Raw genomic sequence first — 27,420 nt, 5'->3', positions numbered from 1 at the left:
ACCTTGAGTAAGACATGACTTGCCTAAAGTGATGTCCTATTTTTCCACATTATTTTCAACCAACCCTACTGATGTAATTATCTAATCTACAAGATAAATAGAATTCTGAAATTGGACTAAATTAATTATTTGCTTCTCACTTAGCTTTGCTTGAGAGAATAAATTGGTGCTGAAGAAAACCTGTTTTAAAGCTCAAAGACTGAAGGTCTATGTTCCATGTGAAGTTTTTAACTGACTTGATCACACAGTTCACTCAAATGATACTTATGTATTCACGTAAATATTTATTGGGTACCTACTAATGAATAAGTCACCAGTAGGTCCTGCAGATACTGTGATAAATGATTCCTGTCCTCATGGAGCTGACGATAAAAACAGAAATGAATTCAGTACCCAATAATATGTTAATAAATAAACACAAGCTGTAATTGTTCCAAGAAAAAGAACAGTGTTGTAGCAACTTCATCTTGGAGGCTGGGGAAGAAAGGCTCCCCTGGGATTTCAATCTAAGATCTGAAACAGGTAGAAACCAACCAGGGAAGCAGCTATGGAAAGTGTTTCCGGCGAAGAAACAGTATGTGCAAAACCCTGAGGATTAAACAAGAAATATCCATTTCATTCATTTCCTCTGAATATATATATCGCATCTCAAATACTTTTGAAGCGATGCCCAGAGTTTATTTTGCTTTTATTGTTTATATAAATTATAATTTTAATTACTGTGGCTATATTCAGTGAAGTGAAGTCGCTCAGTCCTGTCCGACTCTTTGCGACTGTAGTCTACCAAGTTCCTCCGTCCATGGGATTCTCCAGGCAAGAATACTGGAGTGAGTTGCCATTTCCTTCTCCAGGGGATCTTCCCGGCCAAGGGATTTAACCCAGGTCTCCCGCATTGTAAGCAAATGCTTTACCGTCTGAGCCACAACCTATGTACAATTAGAATAAAAAAATTAGTCTTCAGCAAAATCGCAGTTTCAGGCTGTCATCGGCGCGCTGCGTAAAGCGTTTGGTCGTGACGTAGGAGCCTGACCGTCCCGCCTCCCACAGACATATCACACGGTCTCAGCCATTCAGTGTCGAACACTCAAATTGACATCACCCATCACCAATTGCAGGACAGCGGCTGCCCGTCAATGACAGGCCACCGTGAGGAAACCCCGCCCACCGTTAGAATATCAATAGGGGAGCCATGGAAGGAATGGAAGCTTCGGTTCTCGCGATGACGCTCCCGGCGCTCCTCTCTTCCCGAGTAGGGCCGTCACGTGACGCGGCATCACCCAATCGCCGTGTGGGCCGCGGGGGTCGCCGCGGTTCCCGCCAAATACGAGCGCGGCGGCCGCGGCAGCAGCGGCGCGGGCGGGAGGGCGAGCAGCAGCGGCCGCCTGAGCTGAGCCCGCTCCTCCGCCGCTTGAGGGGAACTCCAGACGTCGCCCTCGCAATGCTGGAGGAGCCGGAGTGCGGGGCGCCGGGCGCCCGGGGAGAGGCCGCAGGTCGGTTCCCTTCCGCGCTGAGGGAAAGGGGGGTCGCGGCGCGCGGCCTGTGTGGGCCGAAGCGGCGGCTGGGGGCGGACTGGCTTCCTGGCCTGGGCCCACGGCTCTGCATGTGGCGTTCGGTCCGTGGAGCCGTTACGACCCCGGGGAAGGGCCTTGCGACCCGAAGGGCACCTCTTTGACGTTTTTGTTGCAGCCGCGACCATTTTTTTTTTCCGGCGCTTTTACGTCAGTTCGTCCTTCCAGAGCGCTTTGCGGTGACGGGTGTGTGTGTAGCCCGGAGGGGAAACTGAGACCCAAAGAGGCGAAAGGGCCGGATTTGTTGGTTACCGAGTGCGTTTGTGTCCCCCGGACAAGTTGGACCCTGCAGCGGCGCTATGGGCCGGATGTGGAAACTGAGGTCCGGGGTTCCACGGGGTCGGGGGACCGGAACAGCTCCGTCTAAGGGTCAGGGCCAGCCCAGGTAAGGGTCCCGGGTGGTAGGGGTCCCGGGTTCTTGATGCCGCCGGATATGCAGGAAGACCGATCTTTGTCCTTCCTGTGTCTTGGGAGGGGGCTTTCTGGCGCCTGGCAGGCCCCTTACATGGGGTGGCGAACTGGGGAGGACCAGACGGCTTGTATTCCCTACTCCACTCCCATTTTGCCCCCAGGACTTGGCGCAGTGCTTGACACATAGTAGGTGCCTAGTAATTAAGTGTCGGTAGGGACATCCGCTAATCTAGTTCAGAATTTCTCAGCCTCAGCACTATTGACACTGGGGGCCATTCTGTGCACTGTAGCAGCATCTCTGTCCTCCACCCATAAGGTCTCAGTAGCAAGCCCTTCTCTTCTGGGACAACCAAAAATGTATCCACTGTCAAGGTGCCCCCTAGTTAATAAGCACTGTGCTGTTTCCAGACTTTGGGGTTTCAAAGAGACAGAATTCATATGAAGTTGGGGCTGATTGTCGTGGACAATCATTGGGCCCAATATGGATGTTTAAGAAATTTACAAAGCACCTTCTGTTATTATGACCAGGCTATCCTAAAAGGGAAGGATGTTTTAATGCCAGATAAAATTACGAGGGATATAGTCTCAGAATAAAAAGCAGTGCTAAGTTTGTACAGAAATGTTTGTTAATTGCACATATACCTTTGAATAGACTGAGTCCCTGGATGGGATCCCTTTTATGTTGACCCGAAGTCATCTCTGTTCTGCTTGCATCAAAGCTTGTGACTCAGGGCCATGCCAATAAATCCTTGTGATTGTCTGAAAATTAAGTGGCTAAAGATTGTGTATCCTTCAACGGGGGCGGGGAGGAGTTCATATTTTTGAGAACTGAAAACTTGGGAATAATACTATCTTGAAATGGGAAGAAAGGAAATGTCTTCTGGGTACCTTTCTTGTATTCCTAGCTTGGAAGCGGGTAGAATAGGTTCATCTGTGGGCAGTTGAGTTTTTTTTAGAAAGCCAGGATCTGAGTTTTAAAAATACTCACTCATATGTATCTTAAAAAAAAAAAGAATGTAGGTTAGCCAAAATAACTAGACTTTTCCAAGCCAGATCTAGCAGATGTCAGCTTCTCAACTTATTCTAGCCATTTGAAGATATTTATTTAAAGACTTAGTTCTGTTTATGGTCATTTCTGTACCAGTTTTGATACTGTTATGCCTTTGTGTGTGTGTGTATTTCTTTCCCCCCTGTGCAGGAAAATATCCTCCCTTATCATTTCTTGACTGTGCTTCAGCTCCAACTTGGCAGACTCAAGATGCTTTAAGTTGTATCACCTTTTATAAACCCTATTTTAAGAGAAAATAAGCCCTATACCAATAGTACAGATTTGTTGGTGGGGAGGGGTTGGATTGGAGGAGCATGTTCGGGCTCCTTTTATGGTAAAATCAGCTGATACAATGTTTTCTCCCGTCTGTAGTTTCCTTACTTGATTCCTACTACCTGCTAGGCCCTGAGCCCGTGTGTGGAACAAGTCTGTGTACTGTCACAAAGCTGGTGTTCTGATGGGGGGAGAGACAGAAACACAAAAGTCTCAGGTGTACTAAGCGCTCAAGGGAAATAAGACAAGAAGATGTGACGGCATTCAGGGTAGAATTTCTTAATCTACTGACATTTGAGATCAGATAATTCTCTGTGGTGGGGAGCAGTCCTATGCATTGTGAGATGTTTAGCAGTGTTCCTGTCCTTTCCCCACTTCATGCTGGCAACGCACTCTGTCCAGTCAGGACAACCAAAAACGTCCTTTGTTGTTGCTCAGTTGTGTCTGACTCTCTGCGACCCCATGGATTGTAGCCTGCCAGGCTCCTCTGTCCATGGAATTTCCCAGGCAAAAATACTGGAGTGGCTTGTCATTTCCTTCTCCCGGGGATCTTCCTGACCCAGGGATCAAACCTGTGTCCCCTGCATTGGCAGGCAAATTCTTTACTACCAAGCCACCAGGGAGGCCCAAGGATGGGGGTGGGAGTACCCAGATCAGCCCCATTGGACGACCACTTTGTATAGTAGGTACTGTATTTTCTGCTCCGTTGTTTCCAGCACTTAATAACATATCCTTTGACATTCATTCACAGCCATGGATTGCAAAGACAGGCCAGCTTTTCCAGTCAAGAAGTTAATACAAGGTAACTCTGGGAATGGGTTAAATATTTGTTCCTAGTTTATGTCCTTCATTGTTTTCTCAATTATTATATTTTTCATTTCCCTTGAGCAGAGGCAGGCCATCTCCTGGGGTCCTCATCAGAAGCATCAAAGGGGTGGAGGGGAGAAGACAGTTGCATCTTACATTTGGAAGCTGGGAAACCCATTTCACTGCGTGCCATTCCCAGGACCAAATGCAGAGGCTGCTGCTTTTACAGCTGGATTCCAGCATATTGACTTTGTAATATTTTTTCTCATGGAGGAAAAATATACTGTATATTCTATATACCATAGAGCAGGGGTACCCAACCTCTGGGATCTAGTGCCTGATGATCTGAGATGGAACTGATGTAATAATAATAAAGTGCACTATAAATGTAACTGTCCCCCCACCCTCTGCTGCTGCTGCTGCTAAGTTGCTTCAGTCGTGTCCGACTCTGTGTGACCCCATAGACGGCAGCCCACCAGGCTCCCCTGTCCCTGGGATTCTCCAGGCAAGAACACTGGAGTGGGTTGCCATTTCCTTCTCCAGTGCATCAAAGTGAAAAGTGAAAGTGAAGTTGCACAGTTGTGTCGGACTCTTTGCGACCCCAAGGACTGCAGCCTACCAGGCTCCTCCGTCCGTGGGATTTTCCAGGCAAGAGTACTGGAGTGGGGTGCCATTGTCTTCTCCGCCCCCCCACCCTCAGTTCATGGCAAAACTATCTTCCATGAAACCTGGCCCTGGTGCCAAAAAGGCTAAGGACCACGGCTGGAGAGAGTTTCACAGGCATCCTAGCCTCTGCTCTCAAGCTGTTAAAGCCAATAACATCTCTTGATGTTGCCAGATGTCCCCTGGCGGCGCAGCTGTCCCTGGTTAAACACCTTTTTACAGGAAGTGTCTCAAAATCCTTTCATGAAAAAGGGAGGAATGAATTTACCCTTAGGTGAGATTAGTGGCTGGACTATATAAAAAAGGATGGTTTTTGGTTTTCAAACCTTGGTTATCTGGTTCCTCTGTAGCAGCTGGCCTTCTGTCATGACTGACAGCAAGGTTGGTGTTGGTAGGAGTTGTATGATAGGCAGCCGCCTTCCAAGGTTAAAGGATTAGGGGCAAACTGCAGAATCCAAGGGCATGATCATCTTATAAACGAAGCCAGAACAGGTTTATGTGTTTGGTCTACATTAGAAAGTAGTTAATAAGATGTTTGGGTGTTTGAATACAGGCAGACTCTGTAAGAAAGTCACCCATCTGCATTTCCTGTCTTCCATGTGCCTATCTCTTAGAACCATCCAGAAGGTTGACATGCAGTGGGAGGATACTTGTTTCATTGGCAAGAAAAGCTAACAGTCGGAGTGCTAGGGGCAGAACAAAATCTTAACTGTAAATGGACCTGTCTCTTTAGCTTTTGGAACCAGATACACTCATCTTCAAATGGGATTTCCACCCATAATAAATAACTTTAGAATTTGAACTGGATCTCAAAGAGATCAGAAAGTGTCTTCTTCGAAATTCTTGCAAAACCCCTGCTCTAAAAGTTTGTCGGTGTTTGGGGATTTTGTTTGTTTTCCATTTCTTTTTTTGTTCATTTGTTTTTGCTTTTAATTAGGTTGTTGGAAAAGTCCATGATGAAAAGACTTGTTGTTTAGTCATTAAATTGTGTCCAACTCTTTGCAACCCTATGGACTGCAGCATGCCTGGCTTCCCTGTTCTTCATTATCTCCTGGAGTTTGCTCAAACTCATATCCAATTAAAAGATAATCCCTTTTTAAACTTTAGATATCCTCCCTATCCCCAAGTACATCAAGGTTGTTCATTTTTTGAGAACATGGAATGTTAAAGTATTGATTGTCACTCTTCACACTATCACTTAAAAGAGGTCCTCCTTCTCTTCTGGTTTCAGCCCGACTGCCATTCAAGCGCCTGAATCTTGTCCCCAAGGAGAAAATTGACGATGGCTTGGACGACACAGGGGGGTCTCAGGCTGGCCCTGTGCAGACTCAAGTCCACGACTTAGAAACCTCTTTGGACCACTTGGAGAACTGTCACATGGGTTCCGACATAGATTTTAGACCAAAACTTGTCAATGGGAAGGGACCCTTAGATAACTTTTTAAGAAGTCAAGTTGAAACCAGTATTGGCCAGGCTGTGGTCATAATCGATTTGACAGAGGACTCGAGCAACCCCCCGGGCAACATGGTGGGCCACAATAAACTGAATTCTGCCGCCTCCTCCGCTCAGAAGAACATAAATGGAGTCCCAGACAAAGCTGGAGATGACAGGGGGCTGCCAAAGGCCAGGCAGAAGGATGATCTGGCAAGTCCCGAAGAGGCCCTTTCAGAAGTTCCATGCAAGACAGAGGCAGGGGGTGCTGACTCAGGGGGTGCAGACAGGAGGGGACTCACACAGAGGGGCTCACCCCAAAACTGTCCTGAGCTGACTGGTGGCCTGAGCACGTGGTCTGAGAAGGACCGGGATGGCTGGAGTGAAGCCGGGGGCATCCTGTTCAAGGGGAAGATGCCCGTGGTCGTCTTGCAGGATATCCTGGCCCTCAGACCGCTGGCCAGGTCTCCTCCCGCCACTCCTCCCAGCCAGGCTGTGCCTTCTGAGAGCGAGACACCGGAGTCCAGCCCAGAAGAGGACTTGGCACTGAGCCACTCGTCCTTGAGCTCTTCCTCTCCCACCAGCTCCCCCGAGGGGCAGTCTGTGCCCACAAAGCTGCATACAGGCCCCAGCCCCCTCCCTGCCTCCACACCCGTCTGCAGAGTGAGTACCTCCCCTGAGTCAGTGCTGCCTGAACCTAGAGGCTTCCATCCAGCCCCTCACTCTTCACCCAGGGATCCTATGTTGCCCAGCTGGCTAGTGGCTGAGTGAGTGTGGCCACAGATGAGCTCTTGTGATCTGGGCGGGTCCAGTGCAGAATTCTTTCTGATACCGAGAGCCACTGAATTGTTCATTTTTGTGCATACTGCGATGTGCACCAGTGTGTGTATCCGTGCCTTCCTGGTAGCCTTGTTCACACTTAAATAATGGTGCTGGTCACCTTAGCCACACTAGTGACTAATGGCTGTGATCCTCAAGTTAGCCTTTATATATATATAGATATATATACACACACACACACACATATTTTTCTAGATGTTTATTTGGTTGCACTGGGTTTTAGTTGCAGCATATAGGGTCTTGGATCTTTGTTGTGGCATGCAGGATCTGTAGTTGCAGCATGTGGACTCTTAGTTGCGGGATGTGGGATCTAGTTCCCTGACTAGAGCTCAGACCTGGGTCCTCATGCATTGGGAGCGCAGAGTCTCGGCTCCTGGACCACCAGGGAAGTCCTTCAGGTCAGCCTTTAACTTCAGCTCCAGGCACTCCTATTCCAACACAGGAGTCATACAGTCATTGCTGGTAAGCACTCAGCGTTGGTGACGAGACCCAGAGACGGCAGGAAGAACAAAATGGGGCATCCTGAAGGGTCAGCTCTCATGACCGCCTGTCTTAAAACCTCACCTGGAGAAGTGAGAACAGAAAAGACCTGGCTCCGTGTTTAAGGCCCCAGGCAGGTGGCTTTGGAAATTTCTGTTTCTATTATTGGCTTCCAAAGGACATAATGGCAAATGTCTCTATTCCCACCTGTCCTTGAGGTCCTATGGGTAAAACTGAATCAACTAGTCAAGAATCACAAAGCATATTTCACAGTATCTGTGATCTGAGGGTTTTGTAGCACTTGTATGTGTTCATGTCTGGTTTTCACATAAGATTGGTTCCTGGGGCGAGTCATTTTATTTTCTACTGTACCTGCTTCATTTGACCATAAACCGCCTACTTTGACTGCTTTCTGAAATTCTATCCCTAGCGTATTAGCTATTTTTCTAGATGATTCCATTTCTTATCTTTTATCTCCCAGGGAGATTGGAGAATGGGAAAAGTGGCTTCCTCTTTAGGTTCACAATACATCTATCAAGTCCAGGGTCTTCTTTGTTCCTTCTGAGTTTCTAGATGTGTCAGACTGAGATACTCAGCTTTTCAATTCCCATCTGAGCCGTCACCCAGACTCTTAAGAATCTGAGTTTGGGTCCCGTGCCATCAGCCATCTTGTTCTGTTTTGACCCTCCAGTCACACAGAATCCTTGCTGCTTCTGCTTTGTACAACTACTTTGTCACATGACTGGTGACAGCCAGTGAGCCCAGAGAACAGGACATGTACACATTTTCATTTTCCTTCATAGCTTTGTTTTTTAAGTTTTTTTTTAATGTGCATAGCGTGGTCCCAGGACTGGGAGGCCACGCTGTTGGGGCTTGTCACAAAGCAATGCTACTTCCTGTGCACTGGCCTAAATGCTGAGCGCATGAACCAGGTGTGCTGAGTTTACCAAAGCCTGCGTCTGAGACCCTGATCTGACTCCATACACAGGCTTGGGGTTTTAGATGTTGTAGAAGACAGTGTTATCACTCAGCTTTGCAAACAGTTCACGCTGCAGGCAGTGAGGCCTTCAGCCCTCCCTGCCAGCCTGTGGCACAGAATTGCCCCAGTCACCCACAGCGTGGGATAGAGCCCCCTGATGCTGGGTGACACCACATGTGTGAGAGTGAAATGGAGTGACCGCCAGGAGATGCCCGAGGGCCTTGCACACTCAGTTTCTGGTTTATCTCCTCACTTTCAGGAGTGCTGGATTTCCTGAGTGGTTGATTTTTGTGGTTGGTACCTAACATTAACAACTTTCCCTGCTGTGGGCCCAGGTTCTTCCTGACCCCTGTTACTGTGGGGAATTCTTTTCTTTTTCCATTTTCTCTCTGCCTTCTCTTCTCCAGATTGTAGGCAGAAGCTTGCTGAAGGCTTGCAGATTGTTTCTTATTCCCATGTCATGTGTGTGGTTTTTATTGGGCTCAGTTTATCCTGGACTTGGTATCATAAATCTGCATTGGGAACCCCCAAACATTCGCTGGTCCATGCGTGCATGCCTGTGTGGCCAAGGGGGAGATCCAGCTCGTTAAAATGCAGATCATGCCATCCCTTCATCTAGAGAGCCTGACTTTGAAAAAACACTTAGGAACACCTTTTCTAGATAACCCCAGGTCTCTTGACTAGCCAAAGCATGGCTGTTTGGCCTCAGAGCTTTTACCACCTGAGATAGAGCTGTTTCTCCAATTTGTTTGCAGCGACATACGTGATTAGTCCACGTTATTGTTGACGCAGATGTTTGTTCCCTAAAGGACTGTGTGGATACAGTGGTGTTACCGGAATCTACGCCTGCCTCTACAGTTGCTGGAACTCTTTAAATTATATTAAATTATGGTAATTTAAATTATACAAGTATTAAATGCTCTGTTTTTTTTTAAAAAAAGTATCACTGAACTGTCAAAGCCCCTTCTGGCTTTTTCCTGTCCCCCAGGTTGCCACTATAGTTGTCTTACATTGCTCTGTGTGGTGTGTATGTGAAGGATCCCTGGGAATATACAGTATCATTTTGTTACCTTACATGAGCCATATACTGTCAATATGTTTCTTTTTTATTCCAGGGTATGTTTAACTATTTTACACTGGGATGGGAAGATGTATGTCTTTTTAACTGCTATCCTGTATGCAGATGGTGCCATGGTGTGGATAAACTGCAGTTTGCACAGTCATTCTCATTGACGGATATTTCTTTTCTTTTTTTTTTTTTTAAGTATTTATCCAACCGCACTGGGTCTTAGTTGCAGCCTGACGGATTTTCCAGTTATCTTCATTGTGGCACGTGGGATCTTTAGTTGTGGCACGAGAATGATTAGTTGCAGCATGTGGGATCTGATCAGGGATCAAATCCCAGGCTCCCTATATTTGGAGCCCTGAGTCTTAGCCACTGGACCACCAGGGGAGTCCCAACAGATATTTCTATCGTCTCTTGACTCTCAGCCTTGATGGATGATAATTGTCCTGAGCTTCCCTGGGTGGTTGTTCAGAAGTGCAGGCTCACAGGACTGGTCATGTCAGTGTCTGCGTGCTGACAGTCCCCCATGCCTGGGGTACTTAGAGTCGTGTCTCCCCTCCGCTTGCTGTCTTTCCCCTGCTGTCAAGGTACTAGCTGCTGTGGGGCCTCCCTCCTCACCTCGCTGCTCCTCCCACCTGCTCTGGACTTAGAAGTTAGATATCCTTCTGTATCACACCAGACAGAGTGGGCTCTGGAGTTCTCCCGAATACAGTGCAGGAATTTTACTGCACGGATGTGGTTATATATGTTTTGACTCTTGGGTAGTTGATGTATGTGTTTTAACCTCATACTAGAATCTTGGGTCTTTCTTTTGGTAGCTGAGTTCCAGATAGGGCTTCCCTGGTGTATCAGGAGGTAAAAGAACTCACCTGCCAATGCAGGAGATACAGGTTCAATACCTGGGTCGGAAAGATCCCCTGGAGAAGGGAATGGCTACCCACCCCAGTATTCTTGCCTGGAGAATTCCATAGATGGACGAGCCTGGCGGCCTACAGTCCATGGAGTTGCATAGATTTGGACACCACTGAGTTGCTAAACACTAACACTTTCCAAGTAAGTAAAATGTGTGGCCTGTATTTTGAAAGAGTTCTATAAATATTTAGGCCAAATGTCAAGAAGATAAAGTTATAGCTGTTCAGTAAGGTTTATCCAAATGTATGGTAAAGCAGAAGAGCTATTAGTTTTAAGTTAAATTGCATTTGCTGTGATTATTGGATATCATGATGCCAGCTCCTGGTAGTCATGTGAACTCTTTTTATTCCTGGACTCACAACACAGGGTAAGATTTGGAAGGGTCCTGATTCTGCAGCTGAATCTCAGCAAGTATGGGCGAGACCCAACACGAAAAGCCCTGGTACGGCAGGGTGTGGCAGTCATGTTTGGTGCTGTATTCTTTGAATACAAAGGACAGTGACATAGATACAGCACCTTCCAAACCCTGCTACCTTCTCCTTTGTTGTGGGGGTGAAGTCCGCAGGTTTGACAGGCATAGTGGATGCTGGAGAAGTGGATGCTTTTTCTTAAGTGCTTGGTTAGACAGCTTTGGTGTTTCTGTGGGCACCTGGCTTAGGTGGGGTTGAGCACTCTGCCAGTCACGTGGCTTTCACATGGCCAGGCTCGGCCCTCTGCTGAGGGAAGTCTTGGTCCAGAAAGAACTCATTGTGTCCCGAGTAAGAAAGGTATCTTATCTGTATGTGTTAATCTGTAGGAAGTCTTAAGGCCAGGCTTTCCTGCCCTAAGAGAGAAAGCACTGTTTTCGTGTAGTTTTGTTGGTATGTCAGTTTCGAGAGAGATGGGCTTTTGATCTTTCATCTTGTCTCATTAATTGGCTGCGTAAGATGAGCCCGGGGAGGGTGGGTATTTCTTTCCAGTCCAAATTCTCCCCATTGCTTGTCCAGTGAATGGTGCGATTGCCAGGATACCCTGCTCTGGAGGGAGCTTAGACCACTAGCCTGGACTTCTTGTGTGTATTCCTGCTGCTGCTGCTAAGTTGCTTCAGTCGTATCCGACTCTGTGCGACCCCATAGAGCCATTTTGCCAGCATGGTGAGGGAGCCCAGCCACGCGTTTTGGTCTGTCCTTGCAGCCCAGGCATAGAATGCAGCAGGGCGATTGAGAACACTGTGCTCTAGAACATAGGGGTTCTGGACTGGATGACCACTTCTGGCCAGCTGACTCTTTATCCTGAACGTTCACGCCATGTTCTAAGAGGCAAAGCCTCACTGGGCAAAGAGTACAAGTTTGTGGCCCACGGGAATCCAAGCCCACACACGCCTTGCTTGAGTCCCATGGTATTGATTTGTAGACATGACAGGCAGACCCTCTGAGCTAGTGCGGATCTGGTTTCAGCTTCCCCTGCAATAAAGTGCATGTCACAGTAAAGCAAGTCACGTGGCTCTGTTGGTTGCCCAGTGCATGTAAAAGTTACGTTCACACTATGCTGTGTGCAGTAGCATTATATCTTAAAGAAGTACATACCTTAATTAAAAAAATACTTAACTCTGAAACTTCCCTGGTGATGCAGTGGTGAAGACTGCTCTCCCACTGCAGGGGAAGTGGGTTCAATCCCTGGTCAGGGAACCAGGATCCCACATGCTGCACAGTGTGGCCAGAAAAAAAAACTTCACTGGAAAAACTGCCATCGTCTGAGCCCTCAGTGAGGCGTGGTCTTTGCAGTAGTAACGTCGAGGATCACTGACCACTGATCAGCATACCGCGTATAACAATGAAACGTTTGAAACTTGAGGATTACCAACATGTGACACAGAGACACAAAGGGCGCAAATGCTGTTGGGAAAATGGTGTTGATAAGACTTGCCCAATGCAGAGTTGCCACAAACCTTCAATTTTTTTTTTTTAAACGTGTTATTTTGGAAGCGAAAGAAAGCAAGGTGTGCCTGGAGTCACAGAAAACCTCCAACTGTCAGCCTTCCTGGGGAAAAGTAGAAGGGGCAGCCGTGCAGGGCCGGGTGTCTGCAGGACTCAGGACTTGGCCTCCACAGTTGCTTATAGGCCTGCTGCTCTGTGTCTCCCCAACGCCAAGGCCCTGCCTGTGGCTCTTGATACCAAACCTGGCCTCCGTTTTTGGTCATCTGCCTTCCGGCCTCCCTTAATATCTCCACAAGTACACTTACGTGCTTTCATTGGAGCTTATGACCCAACCAAGACCTTCTGGTTTTGTTTGCTGGAACTGTCACCCAGAAAGGTTTCCATTGTTGTTTTGCAGAGTGTTGACTACCCCCCCCCAGACCTCCCCTCAAGGACAGTTCAGTGTGTTAAACGTGTTAAAGTGATTGAAACAACCCGTGTTCTCATTTCAGTGTCTTTCCTTTCAGATAACTAAGAAACTGGTCAGAGGCTCTGCAGAGAAGAACAAGATGAAACTGCAAAGGGTAAGGTTTGTTCCATGAAGTAGCAAGTTTCCCAGCTGCACTCTTCGCAGTAAATGGGCAGCAAAGCCCTTTGCATGGCTCTTTCCCCTGCTCATCCTGGGCAGCATTTCAGTTCTTGCTTCATTTTACATACCTGGGCCTCATGTTTGTAGCTTGTATCACTCTGAGCTTTGCTGAATCCTAAGGTTTCGCCTGTAGTCTTTTTTAAGCTTTTATTAGAATCAGTACTGTCATAATAGTTAGGCATCCCCATTGTAGGGTTTTCTTTGTCTTTTTTTCTATTTTTTGGCTGAGCCACTTGGCATGTGGGATCTTAGTTCCTTGACCAGGGATTGAATCCATGCCCCCTCGGAGTCTTAGCCATTGGACCACCAGGGAAGTCTCCCCCATTGTAATGTAAAATCGCCCTAAAAAGAACCCAGTTCCTCTCCCTGTGCCCCATGCTCCTACAGGTAGATGGAAGTTACACCCTTTCTGAGGCGCTGTAATGAGGGCCCTTACACCAGATGGGTGATTACTGTAAAGGGGTTCCCTGTTGAGTCTTCTTTTATCTGAGGGGTCACATTGTTACACACAGCAGTGCAGGGGGGCCTTCTTTCTTACTGAGTGAATTTCGAAGAAGGTCTTGGACTCCTCTCCTGTCAGCACCAGCTCAGGGAAGGGGCACTCATGACAGTCGGCTGTGTGTTCATCAGGTGCTTCTTGTTGCTGTCTGCCTTATGGCCCCGTTCAATTTTTGTGTTTCAGGTTTGATGCCTTTAATGTTTTTTAAGTCTTTATTGAATTTGTTACAATATTGGGGGTTTTGGGTTTTTTTGGCCGCAGAGGCATGTGCGATCTTAGCTCCCCAACCAGGGATTGAACCTTCCCCCCCTTGGATTGGAAGCAAAGTCTTAACCACTGGACCACCAGGGAAGTGCTCCTGATGTCTTTTTGAAAGTTTATCTCATTTGTTGGAATTTCAGAACTAGGCACCTGCTTGGCAGGTGTGGCTGAAGAGGTCTGATTTATGCCTGATTCCAGAAGCCTCCTGTCCTTGCAGTTAGCAGCAAGGAGACACCCCCCACCCCTGCCGCCCCCCCACTCTGCAATTGCTGCTGGTTTCCTCACCCTGTTACTTGATCAGTTACTCAAGCCCCTGCTCCAAGTGTCCCACGAGGACATTTGGCAAGGACATTCTCAGGTCTCTATCAGTGTGCCTCCATGGCTTTTGTGATAGGGAGCAAAGGTTGATCAGGGCAGGGTGTTCTCTAGGGACAAAGGCACAATCATAGGCCCAGGTGGAGAGCTGAGCTGTCAGGCTCCTGCCAAAGGTGGGAAGCCTATGATGATTCTTGTCCTGGAGAATTACCCAGTGCTGTGAGAAGGTAGGGCTTCCTCAGTGGCTCAGTGGACAAAGAATCTGCCTGCAGTGCAGGAGGAGACACAGGAGTTGGCATGGTTGATCCCTGGGTTGGGAAGATCCCCTGGAGAAGGGAACGGCAACCCACTCCAGTATTCTTGCCTGGAGAATCCCATGGTCAGACGAGCCTGGTGGCATACCGTCCAGAGGGTCACAAAGCCTCCAACGTTACTGACCATGTTAGAAGGTACCACCCCTTCTGTCCTAGAGCTGAAATTTGTTCAGTGTGAATGCCACCTTATATAATTACTCAGTGCCCCAGGCCACATACAAATTCTTGGGAATGAGGAACCGATAAAATGAGATGTTCATGCTTCAGAGAAACCAGCGGTTTCCTCCTGCTGGTGATGAGGAGGCCCAGGCATTGTCATGGATATCATGATGTCTTTTCTTATCTTCTGACCTTCTTCTCAGATCCTGAAAAATGTTTATTTGGTTTTTTGAGAAATTGTTTTAAAAATAAAAAGTTTTCTTTTGAGAAATGGCTTTACAGATTAAAAAGGTTTTTTTGCTTATGTTTTTTAATGTGTTCTCGTCTGTTTCCTGCTGTTTTAAAACTTAACTCGTCAGGTTTCCTGGCCTTGCCTCATCCTGCTCTCCCATTTCAAGAGAAATAAAATAAACCCTGTTGTCTAGAATAGTTTTGGAGGGAATGGAAAGAAATGTCTTTTGGCTCTGGCATGCCAGGATCTTAGTTCCCTGACCAGGGATGGAACCTGTGCCCCCTGCAGTGAAAGCGCAGAGTACTAACCACTGAACCACCAGGGAAGCCCAAGGAAAATGTTCTTGTTTTGAGGGCAGGGAGGCAAAACCTACAGGTGTTTTAAATGTGTCTTTATTTTACCACACTTTTTTGAGCAAATAAATGTTACTCCAACCCAACAGCAGGTATCCCATGTAGGCAGCTGAGAAGGGCTTACTTCATTTTTTTTAATTAAGTAAAAGTTGACCCTCATTCCATACTTGAAAATGGTGTCTTAAACGCATCTTATTGTTACTCGCCCACGAGGCCCTGTGGCAGCCGGCCAATCCTTGTGGCCTTTCTCAGGGCGGAAGGAGATGTAATGGACCAGACGTTGCCTTCTCTGTGCATGTGTGGGCCAGCGGGCCTCGCACCTCCCCGTCCGCCTGCACACAGCCTGCCCTCCCCGGCGTCCACCCGCGGGGCTGAGCTGTGTGCTGTCTCTGTGCAGGATAAGGAGCGTCTGCGGAGGCAGCTGAAGCTCCGGGCCGAGAAGGAGGAGAAGGAGAAGCTGAGGGAGGAGGCCAAGAGGGCCAAGGAGGAGGCCAGGAAGAAGAGGGAGGAGGAGAAGGAGCTGAAGGAGAAGGAGCGGCGGGAGAAGCGAGAGAAGGACGAGAAGGAGAAGGCGGAGAAGCAGCGGCTCAAGGAGGAGAGACGCAAGGAGCGCCAGGAGGCTTTGGAGTGCGTGCCCTGCCCCCTCCATCTGGGGTCCCACACCCTCTGCTCTGTCCCGCTGTCACCTTACCCCACCCCCTCCATGGGCATCAGCACGGGCCTGGGCCAGCAGGTGTCACTGAGTGTGATGTCTCGTAGGGCAAAGCTGGAGGAGAAGCGGAAAAAGGAAGAGGAGAAACGGTTGAGAGAAGAAGAAAAGGTAGAATGTGTTTCTAGATCGCGCACCTTCCCGTGTGTTTGAGAAGCAGGGCTTCTGCCTGATTGCTGCTGGATATTGCGTGTCCTCCCTGAGGTGGTGGTGGAGGCGGGTAGACATGACTGACACTCCTGTAACTAGGCCGGTTTGGGTGCCAGCCCAGCCCTTCCTGGCTGGCTGTCTCCTCCTCTGGTCCCTCTGCCCACAGGAGCAGCTCTAACCTTTGGAGTTGCCTGGTACCCATTTGTGGGTTTGGCGAACTTGCATTAAATTAATGCTTTCAACGTAAAAATGCTTGGAATTCAGTTACAGGGGCTTTTGCATGCTTCAAGTTCTCTATTTCTTTCTCACCCTCATCTTCTCTTGCATTGCAGCGCATTAAAGCCGAGAAGGCCGAAATCACGAGGTTCTTCCAGAAACCAAAGACCCCACAGGCCCCCAAGGTGAGCAGCCCGCTTCCTCTGGCTTTAATATTGGTCTCTGTCAGGCTGTACTGTTTGAAAAATAAAGAGGCATCTTCTGACCCGCTGGCCGTGCTTTCATCGAGAGGGACGTCTGCTGGCCTTGGGAGCTTTGATCTCCAGCAGAATCTGGAGGTTCAATTCTTACCATCCACTGTGCTCTCAGAAAGGCAAAAAGTGGCACGTTTGCTCAAACTACCAAGTGTTTATAGAGGTTGTGCTGGGATCCGTGAGGGAGAAAGACCAGTATTCACCCTCAGGGGATGTCTGCTCAAGATAAGAGGCAGGATTGAGCGTAAAACAACCCGTGGGGTTCATTCAGCACAGGATTCTGCTTCCTGTCACCTTCTAGACCAGGCTCTGCCGGTGAAAACCACAGACCTCCGTCCCCTCCCTCCTCCATGCTCCAGAGGTGCAAGGGTGTCCTTCCAGGTCTTTCACTGAGCATTTCCCTCCCTCCTATGTTTGTGTATTCATGTACCTAACAAATTATGAATTTATTGTTTACCGCTTTGCTGAGTTGCATCTTGGATTCTTGCCACATTTGCCCTTGTTCATTCTTTTTCATTGCTGCAGTACCGTGTCATGATGTGGATGCATCATACTTTGTACCCCCCTTGCCATTGATTTCCACCCCCACCTCCCAACAGTGTGTGGGTGTCTCACACTTCTCTGGACCTGACTGATGGGTGAAGAAAAACATTTATTTCTCTTTATGTTTCTCCATGATTCTAGGTGCAGTTGAACATCTCTTTGTTTGTTTATCATTTTATTTCTTTTTATTAATTTTATTTCTTTTTTTGCCAATTCCTCTTTTTTGTCAGGTTATTGCAGGATTGGCTTCTGATCTCTGGTTCTTTACATTATCTTGGTTTTTGTTCTTGGTGATGTGTCTCCTTTGACACTGGGTCCCACGTCCAGTGGCTCCTCCTCAGCACTTGCTGTGCAGGTCCGTCACACAGTAGGCAGCAGTGGTGCCATCACGTCCCTTCTCCGTTTCAGACCCTGGCCGGTTCCTGTGGGAAGTTTGCCCCTTTCGAAATCAAAGAGCACATGGTCCTCGCCCCTCGATGCCGGACTGCCTTTGATCAAGACCTCTGTGACCAGCTTGACCAGCTCCTCCAGCAGCAGAGCAGCGAGTTCTCCTTCCTGCAAGATCTGAAAAGCCGGCGGCCGCTCAGGTCTGGTCCCACTGTGGTGTCTAACCGGAACACAGACCTCTCTAACAGGTTAGTTCTGAGGGAAGCTGCCGATTGCCCTTGGTGAAGTTGGAGAGTCCTGAGTGGCCAAGCAGAGCCCTTGTCACTGCTGAGTCCCTTGGCCTTGACCGGTCAGCTCCCTCCCTGGCCTCAGACCCCAGATTCTACTGCTCCATCAGCTCTCTCCTGGCTTCACCTCCGAAGGCTCCCAGGTGCGGTGGCCTTGCAGAAAGTCCCAGCTCTGGAGTGCGGCCTGCCTCTCCTGGGTCCCCAGACTCCCCCCCTCCCCCGCCCCCAGCCCCGGTTGGAGCTGACGTCTAGACCACTTGCCTGGAGGGTTGCTCCCCAGCTCTTGCCAATGTACTTGTTTTCACATGCCCACTTCTGTACATGCAGTGGGGCAGCAGCTCCCGTCTGGTTCCTCTCTCCTTCTCGCGCCATGTCCCTGGAGTAAATATCGGCCTGCTTTAGGGCTGCCCGTCTCTAGTGCCCACGACCTGCCACCCCAGGAGGAAGGATGTTGTGGTGGGCGAGTGCACCATGGAGGAGCCTTCTAAGCCAGGCTTTGTCTCCAGTGATGTGGTGATCGTGGAGAGCAGCAAAGTGGACGGCGTTCCTGAGCGGAGAAAGTTTGGCAGGATGAAGCTCCTGCAGTTCTCTGAGAACCACCGGCCAGCATACTGGGGCACGTGGAACAAGAAGACGACAGTCATCCGCCCAAGGGACCCCTGGGCCCAGGACAGGGTGAGTGTGGGCACTGCTCTGACCCCTGCGTATCCTTCTCAGCGTGGCCTTCTCCTGGGGCCCTGGGGCTCCCCAGAGTTCTAGCTTTTTAGCTCTGCCATTCCCTCCCAACCCTGGAGACGACAATGACTGCTGTGTGTGTGCCCTCAGGACCTCCTTGACTACGAGGTGGACAGCGATGAGGAGTGGGAAGAGGAGGAGCCGGGAGAGTCCCTCTCTCACAGCGAAGGGGTGAGCATGGCAGGGGCCAACAAGTTCCGGTGAGAGGGCTCTCGGACAGCATCTCAGCACCAGATTTATAGCTATTCTTGGAAAACCTTGTTTGGTGACACCTGCCTGGTGTGGATGGGGAAGCACCCAGATACCCCTGGGTGGGCCCGCCCGTCTCCTGCCACACCCGCCGCCTTACTCCGGGCCCCTTATCTGTGTTCTGCCTGGCCCTCCACCCCCACCAGAGTATAGTGGGCTGGTTAGTGGATCCTGGCTGATCCTCAGGGTGTCTGTAGAAATGACGCTTAGAGCGCTGGAAAGCTGTGTCCTTTTAACGTGTTCACGGGTGAATTATAAGTAAAGCACATGTTGTTTCCACACGTTATCATTGTGCTTTTTTCTCTCGAGGACGATGACGATGACGTGGGAGAGGATGAGGACGAGGATGATGGTTTCTTCGTGCCCCATGGGTACCTGTCTGAGGATGAAGGCGTGACCGAGGTGAGGGCTGGATGGGAGGTGATCAGCCCAGAGCTTGGTGGCTGCTGACCAGGGAGTGGTTGTGTAGGTCCTGGCCCACCCTGCAGCTGATTCCTTGTGGACCTCGCTCCTCAGAGGCTCAGCCTCACCTCCCAGCTTTCTCAGTTCTGCTGGATGGTGGGACTTTTGAGGGAGTCGTTTCCAGAGCTCTGAAGGCCTGCTGGGTTGTGAGTCACACTTGGGGACCTTTGTCCTTCATATGTTTCCAACCAGCGAGGCAGATGGGTCTTGTCAGGCCCTGAGCATATCTGGCTTAGACAGTGGCATCAGTCTGAGGTGGGAGAGGTCCAGCATGGTGATTTCAGCTCCAGGATCACGTGGTAAGCATAAAACCCAGAGTGGTGCTAAGAGGTCTACTGAAGAGGTAATAAAAATAAATACCTGTGACTCTCCAGTGAGGGCTAGAAAGGCAGGTGCACCTAAGATACTTGAGGGTGAAGGTGCCAGTGATTCAGTCTGAAAACATTCTCTGCCTGTATTATCGCCAGTCAGGTGCCATCCACACTGGCCCTGAGTCTGTGAAGAGCTCTGCCCGCCTCCCATATGCTCTCTCTCTCTCCCAGAGGGGTGCACCAGGGTACTGGGGAGCAGGGATCCTGAGCGAATGCCTGCTCTCTAACCTGCCAGGAGTGTGCCGACCCGGAAAATCACAAGGTGCGCCAGAAACTGAAGGCCAAGGAGTGGGACGAGTTTCTGGCCAAGGGAAAGAGGTTCCGCATTCTCCAGCCTGTGAAGATCGGCTGCATCTGGGCGGCCGACAAGGACGGCGGTGCTGACCTGAAGGTGCTGCAACAGTTCACGGCCTGCCTGCTGGAGAATGTGCCCCCTGAGGAGGAGCAGACGCCCAAGGCCTCAAAGAGAGAGAAGAGGGACCAGCAGAGTGAGCACCAGCTCTGGGCAGGGGCAGGGTGGGAGACTCCCTCTGAGGGTGGCCAGGTAACTCACAAGTTCTTCAAAGAAACAGCCAGAGCCAGTGCTTGCTGAGGAGGTGTCCTTTCTGTGACTCTCATGAGAGCTGTACAGGGTGGCTGCTTCAGTCAGCCTGTTTCACTGATGGTCACACACATTCTTAGCTCTTCAGAGCTGGGAGGGCCACTCAGAATGGGTGCGTGAGGGCAGTTACTAAGGAAACAGACACAGGAGGTGAGGCCTGACAGTTTATTCCAACCAGTCCCGCCTCATGAAGTGTGGACCTCCCAGAGTCTCTCCTGGAGCAGTTCCTGTGTTTAAATCCACCCGTAAGCAGCCACCTGCGCTAAACCTGTGATGGTGGTGGTAATTTTGCAATGTCAGTCAAATCACTGCTGTGTGTCAGTTACATCTCAGTAAGCCAGGAAGAAAACAAGGCCACCCAAAGCAGACTGTGTCTCAGCCTTCCGGGGGCTGTGTTCATTCCATCTCCCCCTGCTCCCTCTCCCCGCCAGTCCTGGCCCAGCTGCTCCCGCTGCTGCACGGGAACGTGAATGGGAGCAAGGTGATCATTCGGGAGTTCCAGGAGTGCTGCCGCCGAGGACTGCTCAGCAGGGACGCCGGCAGCCCGGAGCACAGTGCCGCCAGCCCCCCGAGCCCTGGCCCTGCCCGCCCGCAGACCCCTACCGCCAGCGAGGACGTGGCTGTGCCCTCCAAGGCCAGGCTCAAGCGGATTATTTCTGAGAACTCGGTGTATGAGAAGAGGCCCGACTTCAGGATGTGCTGGTACGTCCACCCACAGGTGCTGAAGAGCTTCGCCCAGGAGCACCTGCCTGTGCCCTGCCAGTGGAGTTATGTCACCGCGGTGCCCTCGGCCACCAGGGAGGACAGTGGCAGCGTCCCCGCCCCGGGGCCCGGCCAGGGTATGCCCGTCTCACTCAAGAGGAAGTCAGCGGGTAGCATGTGCATCACCCAGTTCATGAAAAAGCGCCGGCACGACGGGCAGGTGAGACCCCGCCGCGGCTTGTAGTTTGTAGCAAACCTTCCTTTTAGGGCATGTTTAGATTTATAACAAAACTGAGGTGACAGAACTGACCAAAATAGAGGCGTGGGTGTAGAGGTTTTTCCACCCACCAAGCACCTGCAGCAAAGCCTGCTTGGCTCTCACAGCTGATGAACCTACGTGGACGCACCCATCACCCAGACTCCAGGGTTTACTGGGTGCACTCGGGCTTCTGTGCGTCCCGTGGGTTTGAACAGATGTATGGTGACGTGTGTGGCTTCACAGTGTCGCACAGCTGTGCCACTGCCTTCACACCCACAGTCTGCCTGTTGGTCCTTCACTCCCTCTACCGTGGGCCGCCACTGGGCCTACTGCTCTCACTGGATTTTTCACTTAGTTGTGTGCCTTTATACTTTCTTCCTGTCTTTTCATGGTTTGACAGCTCATTTCTTTTCAGTGCTGAATAATGTTCCGTGCAGCAGCTTCTGTTTAGTTAGTTTTTGTGTTCATTTAACACAGTTACTAAGCGCTTATTCCATACCAGATACCCTGCTAGGCCTTGTAGACAGTGGTGAGCAAAACACCATCAAAGCGGAGACAGACTGGAGTCCATGGTGGGAGCACCCATGTAACTTGATCCTGACAGCATATGGAGGAGGAAGCGTGTGGTCCCACATAGATAGGCCATGTATAGGGAGGGCCTCGCCTCACATGGAGGCAGGTGGGCTTCCTGAGAGTCGCTGGTCCCCAGAGCGAAGGCTCCCGCACTGCCTGGACACATGGAGGCTGGGCCCCCGCCTCAGCCTTGGTCCGTGTTTGATGTTTGTTTCTGTTACTGGCATGGGAAGGTGATGGGTTTAGTCTCCAGGCTACTATCACCAGAAGCCTGGTCTTGGTTGTGGGCACCAGTCCTCACTGAGGCCAGTGTCTCATGTGGCTGAAGATCTCGGAGACTCGAGTTTACGTGGATGAGAGGGTGTGGTGAGAGCTGGTGTCTCGCTCGCATCTGGGGCTCTCCTAAGGTGCTGTCGCTCCAGGAGGTACTTCTAGAGGCTTGGGGTGAGGGAGAAAAAAGGGAGCCTGTGTGTGCTCCCCATCCCCTACCCCTGCTCCTGCCACGTGTGTGGGGGGGAGGATGGGCAGGGGGTTGGCTCCTGGAGTGACGCCCGCACACAGATGACGTCTTGAGTGCAATGGAAGCCTTCTTCCTGAATCATCACAGCAAGAGGGAGCCTGGGACAATCCTGTGCAGTCATGGCGGCTGTTCCTGCCACTCCCCCACCCCGTCCCTGTCAGCTGTGGACACGGCTCGATACAGTAGCGCCCATCTGGTTAGGAGTCAGGGACCCAGCCCCACAGACAGTTCCCTCCTTGGGCCTGGACCCAGAACAGGCCCTCGTGTTCAAGCTGTGATGAGCTGTGGAACTCCTTATGGTCAGCGTCATCGTTAGCCAGACAGTCTCAGAAGGCTGCACCTGTGATGCTCAGGTTGAAACCAGCTGGGGAGCCAGTGTGAATGTGGCCAGGGCTGGAAGGACCCTTTGGTGTCCTAATCCAGGCAGGGTTTGCGGGCTGCTGCCCTCATCAGGCCCCCACAGCCACCTTGCTGAGTCCCCTCTGCTCTTCTTCCCCTCCGACGGCGTCCACACACGTGCTCGCAGTCTTTGTCTCTACGTGTAGAAAGACGGGTTAGCCCTTATCACCTGTTTCCTCTTGCACTTGACGTGGATCTCTGCCCTTGGTGCTTTGTTGTTTACTGAGAAAAAGTGCTCCCCAATAAACTGGGGGCCCCTCTCCCCAGGTAAGAGGGGTTGGTCTGTGAGAGGCAGTGACATGGGGCGTTTCATTTGATGACACCCATGAATAGCAGTCAGTGCTATTCAGCTTCTCCCCTTTCACTGGCCTCAAAGGGGCTCCGAGATGTGGCAGGATCTCACAGAGGGCCACACGTCCAGTGGTTCTGGGCGTGCTGGCCCCAGTGGTCCTGATTTAGTGGGTCTGAGAGTAGCTGCTAATGTCTGCACTTTGAACGCCCCTTTCTGGAGCTTCCCTGGCAGTCCGGTAGCTAATACTCCAAGCTTCCAATGCAGGAGGTGAGGGTTCAGTTCCTAGTCAGGAACTAGATCCCACATCCTTGCTTGTAACAGCGCTTGGTCCCCTGGGACCATGCAGGCCTGGGGACCGTAAACACATGGAAGTTTGTCTGCAGCAACAGGAAGTCCTGAGCTGGTGAGCACTGTGGTCTGGGGCCAGGCTGCTCCTGTCTCCTGCTGCTCCTGCCTGTTTGTGGCCTTGTCTTTGTGGTCACAGAACAGCTGCTGCACTGCCAGCCAGCGAGATGAGAATGGCCAGGCCTACCTGGGGAGGAGTCCCGTTTACCTGGAAGGAGGAGCAGACTCCACCTGTGTCTTTCTGACTGGTATGCTCTGACCCAGCCACCCAGCTGAAAGAGAGGCTGGGGCCATGAGACCTTGACCACCTCCAGCAGAATCCTGATGATTTGGGACAGGCAGGCGGGAAGAGAGCTCTGGGCGTGCGCTGAGCCAGGCCTGCAAGGCAGAACACAGGAGCTGGGGAGACTTCCTGAAGGCTGGGTTGGTGGCCTGGGAAAATGTGGATGGTGTGTATGAATATCTTAGATCGGGTTGGGGTTTTTAATTTATGGGAATTTTAGAAGCTTTTCATTTAGAGTTCCAACTAGTGTTATACTTTATGGGTTTACACAGTACCATGATCAGGTGAGATGAGCCGGCTGTTAGGGGCCACTTCTGCCCCAGAGAGTGGGTGAGTGTGTGTGTGTGTGTCCGTCCCCCTGGCAACTCAGCTCTTCAGCCTTGTTCTGTTTTCGCACAGGCAGGGGCTCCGTCTGTCCTTTCCAGCCTCAGTGCTTGGTGGTGGTGACATGTCTTCTTAACTCCCAAGGCTGCATGGCCAGCTGTGTGCCCTCTGCCTGCGATAGCGACAGCAGCATATCGGGCTGTCCCCCGGCTGCGTATGCCGACAGCCCTCAGCCCAGCACGTGGGACCCCATCCTGGAGCCTCACCTTAGAAAGGCTTGAGACCCGTCATGTGCCTGTGGGGCCGTGGGCTGCTGTTCGTCCCACAGAGGGCTTGTGGGCCCAGAGCAGTCATCCGTCTGCACTTGGCTCCCAGTGTGGAGGCCTGGGACCGGGAAGGCTAGAAGGAGACCCGCCTGTCCCCTTGCTCACCAGACCCAAGCCTGTATGGCTGGCGGGTGGAGAGTGCACTGTCTGTGCTTCTGAAGCAGGTGCCTGGAAGCTGCCCTGCACCTCCCAGCAGCACCCATGGAGCTCTCCTGGAGCTTCTACACTAGAACTGAAGGGTCTGTGAGCATAAGCTGTCTGCCAGCCAGGCTGGGAACCACAGGCACAGCGGACGGCCCTTTTCCAGGCAGACTTACAGAGTAGAAGGGCTCTAGGAGGGTGTTGAGCCCCTTGGAAGGGAGCCCAGCTCCACTGCCTCTGCCAACTCTTGTGCATGGGCGGTGTTTAGGATTGGTCCTCTCACTTCCTCGTTCTGTGTCTCTGTCCCCTCTGGTGGAAGCCAGTGATAACAGCTCCTGACGCCCATTCTTGGGGTGCTGGTGGCGTCCACATGGGCAGAACTGGACAGAGCATCAGAGGAAAGAGTTCACAAGTGTTGGGCGGAGGGACCAAGCTATTGGACAGAGAAGAAAACACTGACCAACTAACTTAGCCACCTACTTATTCCAGAAGATAATAATTCAGAGAAACCATGTGCTTTGTCCATCTCCTTTTCAAACCAAAGTAGAGGATCCCCCCCTCCCAATTCTAATTTGCAAACAATAATGCCTTATTTTTCTAACAAGGTAAATAATTAGTTCATTTGAGAGTACTCCCAAGGTTTCCTTTGAAACTCTTGAGAAACTAAGACTTCCCTGACTCAGACCTTAAAAGAATCTGCCTGCAATGCAGGACACCTGGGTTCAATCCCTTTGTGGGAAAGACCCTGGAGGAGGTCATGACTGCCCACTCCAGTATTCTTCCCTAGAGAATCTCATAGACAAAGGAGCCTAGTGGGCTCCAGTCCATAGGGTCTCAAAGAGTCAGACACGACTGAGCAACTAATACTTTGACTTTTCATCAGACTCCTCAGATAGTGTCTCCTGGATGGGCAGAGAAGGGGTCGGGTGTGCAGCAGTGGGTGGCAGAGGGGGCGGGGCGGGTCACACCGACCCTGTCTGCTGCTGCTGACGCAGTGTGCCTTGTCTGTTCAGGTTGGCACTGGAGACCTGGACGGCTTCCAGGCGGACACAGAGGAGGAGGACGACGAGGAAGGTGACTGTGTGATCATGGACATCTCTGATGTTGGGGGTGAGCAGGGTACCACACCCACTCTTTTCCTTCAAGCCGGCCAGGAAGGGAAGGGGCAGTTAGTCACCCCCCAGCTCGCATCCTGTGAGTGATGGGGACTGAGAAAGAGGTCCTGAAAGGCGCCAGGCAGGCTGGTGTGATGGTGTGGGTGTTGGGCCTCCTGTCCTGGTCTGAAAGCTACATTCAGGAAACCAGAGACCCAAGGGTTGGTGAGGAGCTGTGTCAGGGAGGGAGGGTGTAGGGCCTCTGAACCATACTTCCCCAGGACAGGGAGCCAGAGGCCGGCCAGCCTGAGGCCGGCCACTGAGCCTTGCTGCCCACTTTCCTCATCTTTACCACGGGCTTCCCCTGTTCTGGAGGGTCAAGTGCAAAGCCTGCTGGACAGGGCTGCAGAAACACACAGGCTCAGGGTGAACAGAGCCGAAGCCCCAGTGAGAGGGCGACGGCTTGCCTGCCCTCCCCCAGAGTGGACCCAAGGCTGAAGCCCCTCCCTCTCTTGCCTTGCAGACATCCAGGCCCCATACGGAACCACTCCTGGAGCTGGGGGCTCAGTGGGGATGGACACCAGTGAGAGCTTTGTGGCCCCCAGCTCGCTTCGCCTGTCCTGAGCGCCCAAGTGGCTCGTGTATGTATGTAGAATGGTTAGGGTATTCTCGACGCCTCTCAGATACTTGAAAGTCCTGACTCCTGTGTAAAGAGCACTTTGTCCTGCTTGGCAGACCTCCCTGGAGGTCTGGAAAGTTTTATATAGGATACTTGGTTAGTTCTTTTTGATATTTGTAAAAAATTTCCCCCCAAAGCTACATATTAATCTGCCCTTTAATAAAGCATTATTGTGATGTGACCTGCATGGGGAGGGCCTAGTCGTGCCCCGTGGACCCTGGGCAGGCACAGTGACGAGATGCTTGTGAATGAATTGAAGCCCCTCGGATGCGGTGTGGCACCCGGGCCTGACGTGGACCTGTATAAACTATTGTCTACCCCGACCTGGCGTGTCTGTCGTCTCTTCCAACACGTGGTGTCTGTACCTGGTATGTCCAGAGGCCAGCGCTCTGCTGTCCAGTGTCCGCCTCCCAGTTCCCCATGCGTGGACCTGTGGCCTTTGTTTAAAGTTCAACGCTTCATACAAGTTCTGTCCCATCTCTTTGTTGTGTGCTGGGGTTCCTCGGCAAGTGCTTGTGCTGGTTAACCCCTCCTGCCCCTTGGCGGGTGGGCAGAGGTTGTTCCCAGCCTCGGGAGTGCTGAAGCTAGGAATTGTGGAGCCAGGCACTGCACCTACTGGACCCTGGAGTGGCCCTAGGACAGGGCTGTGATGGGCCCAGCAGAGGCATCTGAGCATGTACCGAGGGCCTGGGGCAGCAAGGTTCTGGCAGAATTCTAACTATTGGAACCAGGCTCCAGTCCTGCTGGTCCTTCACAGCACGTTGTTTTGTTGGAAGAAGAGTCAGCTGGCATCTCAGCGTGAGTACCTGTTCAGACTGTGGATGCCTCACTCCTGAGGTGGGGCAACATGACCCTGCCCTTGGGGGCCACGCCGTCTGCTAGCTAAGACCCTCCCGGCCCGCCTCTCCTGCAGTACCCTGATCCTCCTGGAGAGGGTCTCCTCCGTCCAGCTCCGTGGGGGTGGGGCGCGGACCCTGGCCCCACCTGGGAATAAGTGCTGCAGGTTGCTGGCACAGGGTGAGGCATGGGTGCAGCTCCCACCTGTGGGTGTGGCCGCCAGCCTCAATCATGGTTAAGTGCCTTTAACCTTGCTAGTTGCCACCTGACAATTTACCGTCTACCCACTAGCAGGTTCTGGGGATCAGGCAGCCAAGGAGGGTGGGCCCAGGTCCTGCTGCCATGTGAGGACAGCTCTGGGCTGCCCAAGTGTGAGGCACAGCTTGTGTGGGGGCTACTCAGTGGCTGTGGGTTACAAGAAATTTTTGTGTCTAATCCCATCAGGGGCCTGGAAGCTCTCACCTCACAGTGGCCAGAGAACCAATCACCACTGGCCTCCATGAAGGCGGAGTCCAGACAGGGCAGTT

At 51.2% G+C, this 27,420-nt stretch overlaps 1 protein-coding gene across 4 annotated transcripts; it reads left to right on the top strand.

Annotated features, from left to right (window-relative positions):
* Positions 1-1,179: 1,179 nt before the first annotated feature.
* CHAF1A (chromatin assembly factor 1 subunit A) lies at positions 1,180-26,379 on the top strand. 4 transcript variants are annotated; one of them, XM_055546909.1, is made up of 15 exons: positions 1,180-1,490; positions 4,052-4,102; positions 6,002-6,864; positions 12,901-12,957; positions 15,553-15,782; positions 15,915-15,975; positions 16,347-16,415; positions 17,436-17,662; positions 18,208-18,376; positions 18,527-18,607; positions 18,995-19,087; positions 19,754-20,006; positions 20,551-20,821; positions 25,297-25,393; positions 25,901-26,146. In XM_055546909.1, exons 1-14 carry the CDS (start codon positions 1,190-1,192, stop codon positions 25,367-25,369), a joined length of 2,799 nt encoding a protein of 932 aa, XP_055402884.1. In that variant the 5' UTR covers positions 1,180-1,189; the 3' UTR covers positions 25,370-25,393; positions 25,901-26,146. The 4 variants fall into 4 exon arrangements, with proteins under 4 accessions (XP_055402884.1, XP_055402881.1, XP_055402883.1 ...); XM_055546906.1 differs by having other exon boundaries at positions 1,182-1,490; positions 20,551-21,041; positions 25,297-25,357; positions 25,901-26,379; XM_055546908.1 differs by having other exon boundaries at positions 1,184-1,490; positions 25,297-25,357; positions 25,901-26,379.
* The last annotated feature ends 1,041 nt before the right edge of the window (positions 26,380-27,420 follow it).

The sequence above is a fragment of the Bubalus kerabau genome, chromosome 1 (genome assembly GCF_029407905.1).
Source record: "Bubalus kerabau isolate K-KA32 ecotype Philippines breed swamp buffalo chromosome 1, PCC_UOA_SB_1v2, whole genome shotgun sequence".
NCBI lineage: Eukaryota > Metazoa > Chordata > Mammalia > Artiodactyla > Bovidae > Bubalus > Bubalus kerabau.
Note: the sequence above shows the minus strand (reverse complement) of the source record. Positions and strands in the feature narration are given on the sequence as shown.

What these genes read in the sequence shown, in the direction of transcription:
- CHAF1A (XM_055546904.1), top strand. Translation starts at nt 1,190, where the DNA reads ATGGAAGGAATGGAAGCTTCGGTTCTCGCGATGACGCTCCCGGCGCTC. An exon ending in AGACCCCACAGGCCCCCAAG is followed by an intron (nt 16,416 to 17,435) that starts GTGAGCAGCCCG and finishes TCTCCGTTTCAG; the next exon opens with ACCCTGGCCGGTTCCTGTGG. An exon ending in GGACATCTCTGATGTTGGGG is followed by an intron (nt 25,394 to 25,900) that starts GTGAGCAGGGTA and finishes CTTGCCTTGCAG; the next exon opens with ACATCCAGGCCCCATACGGA.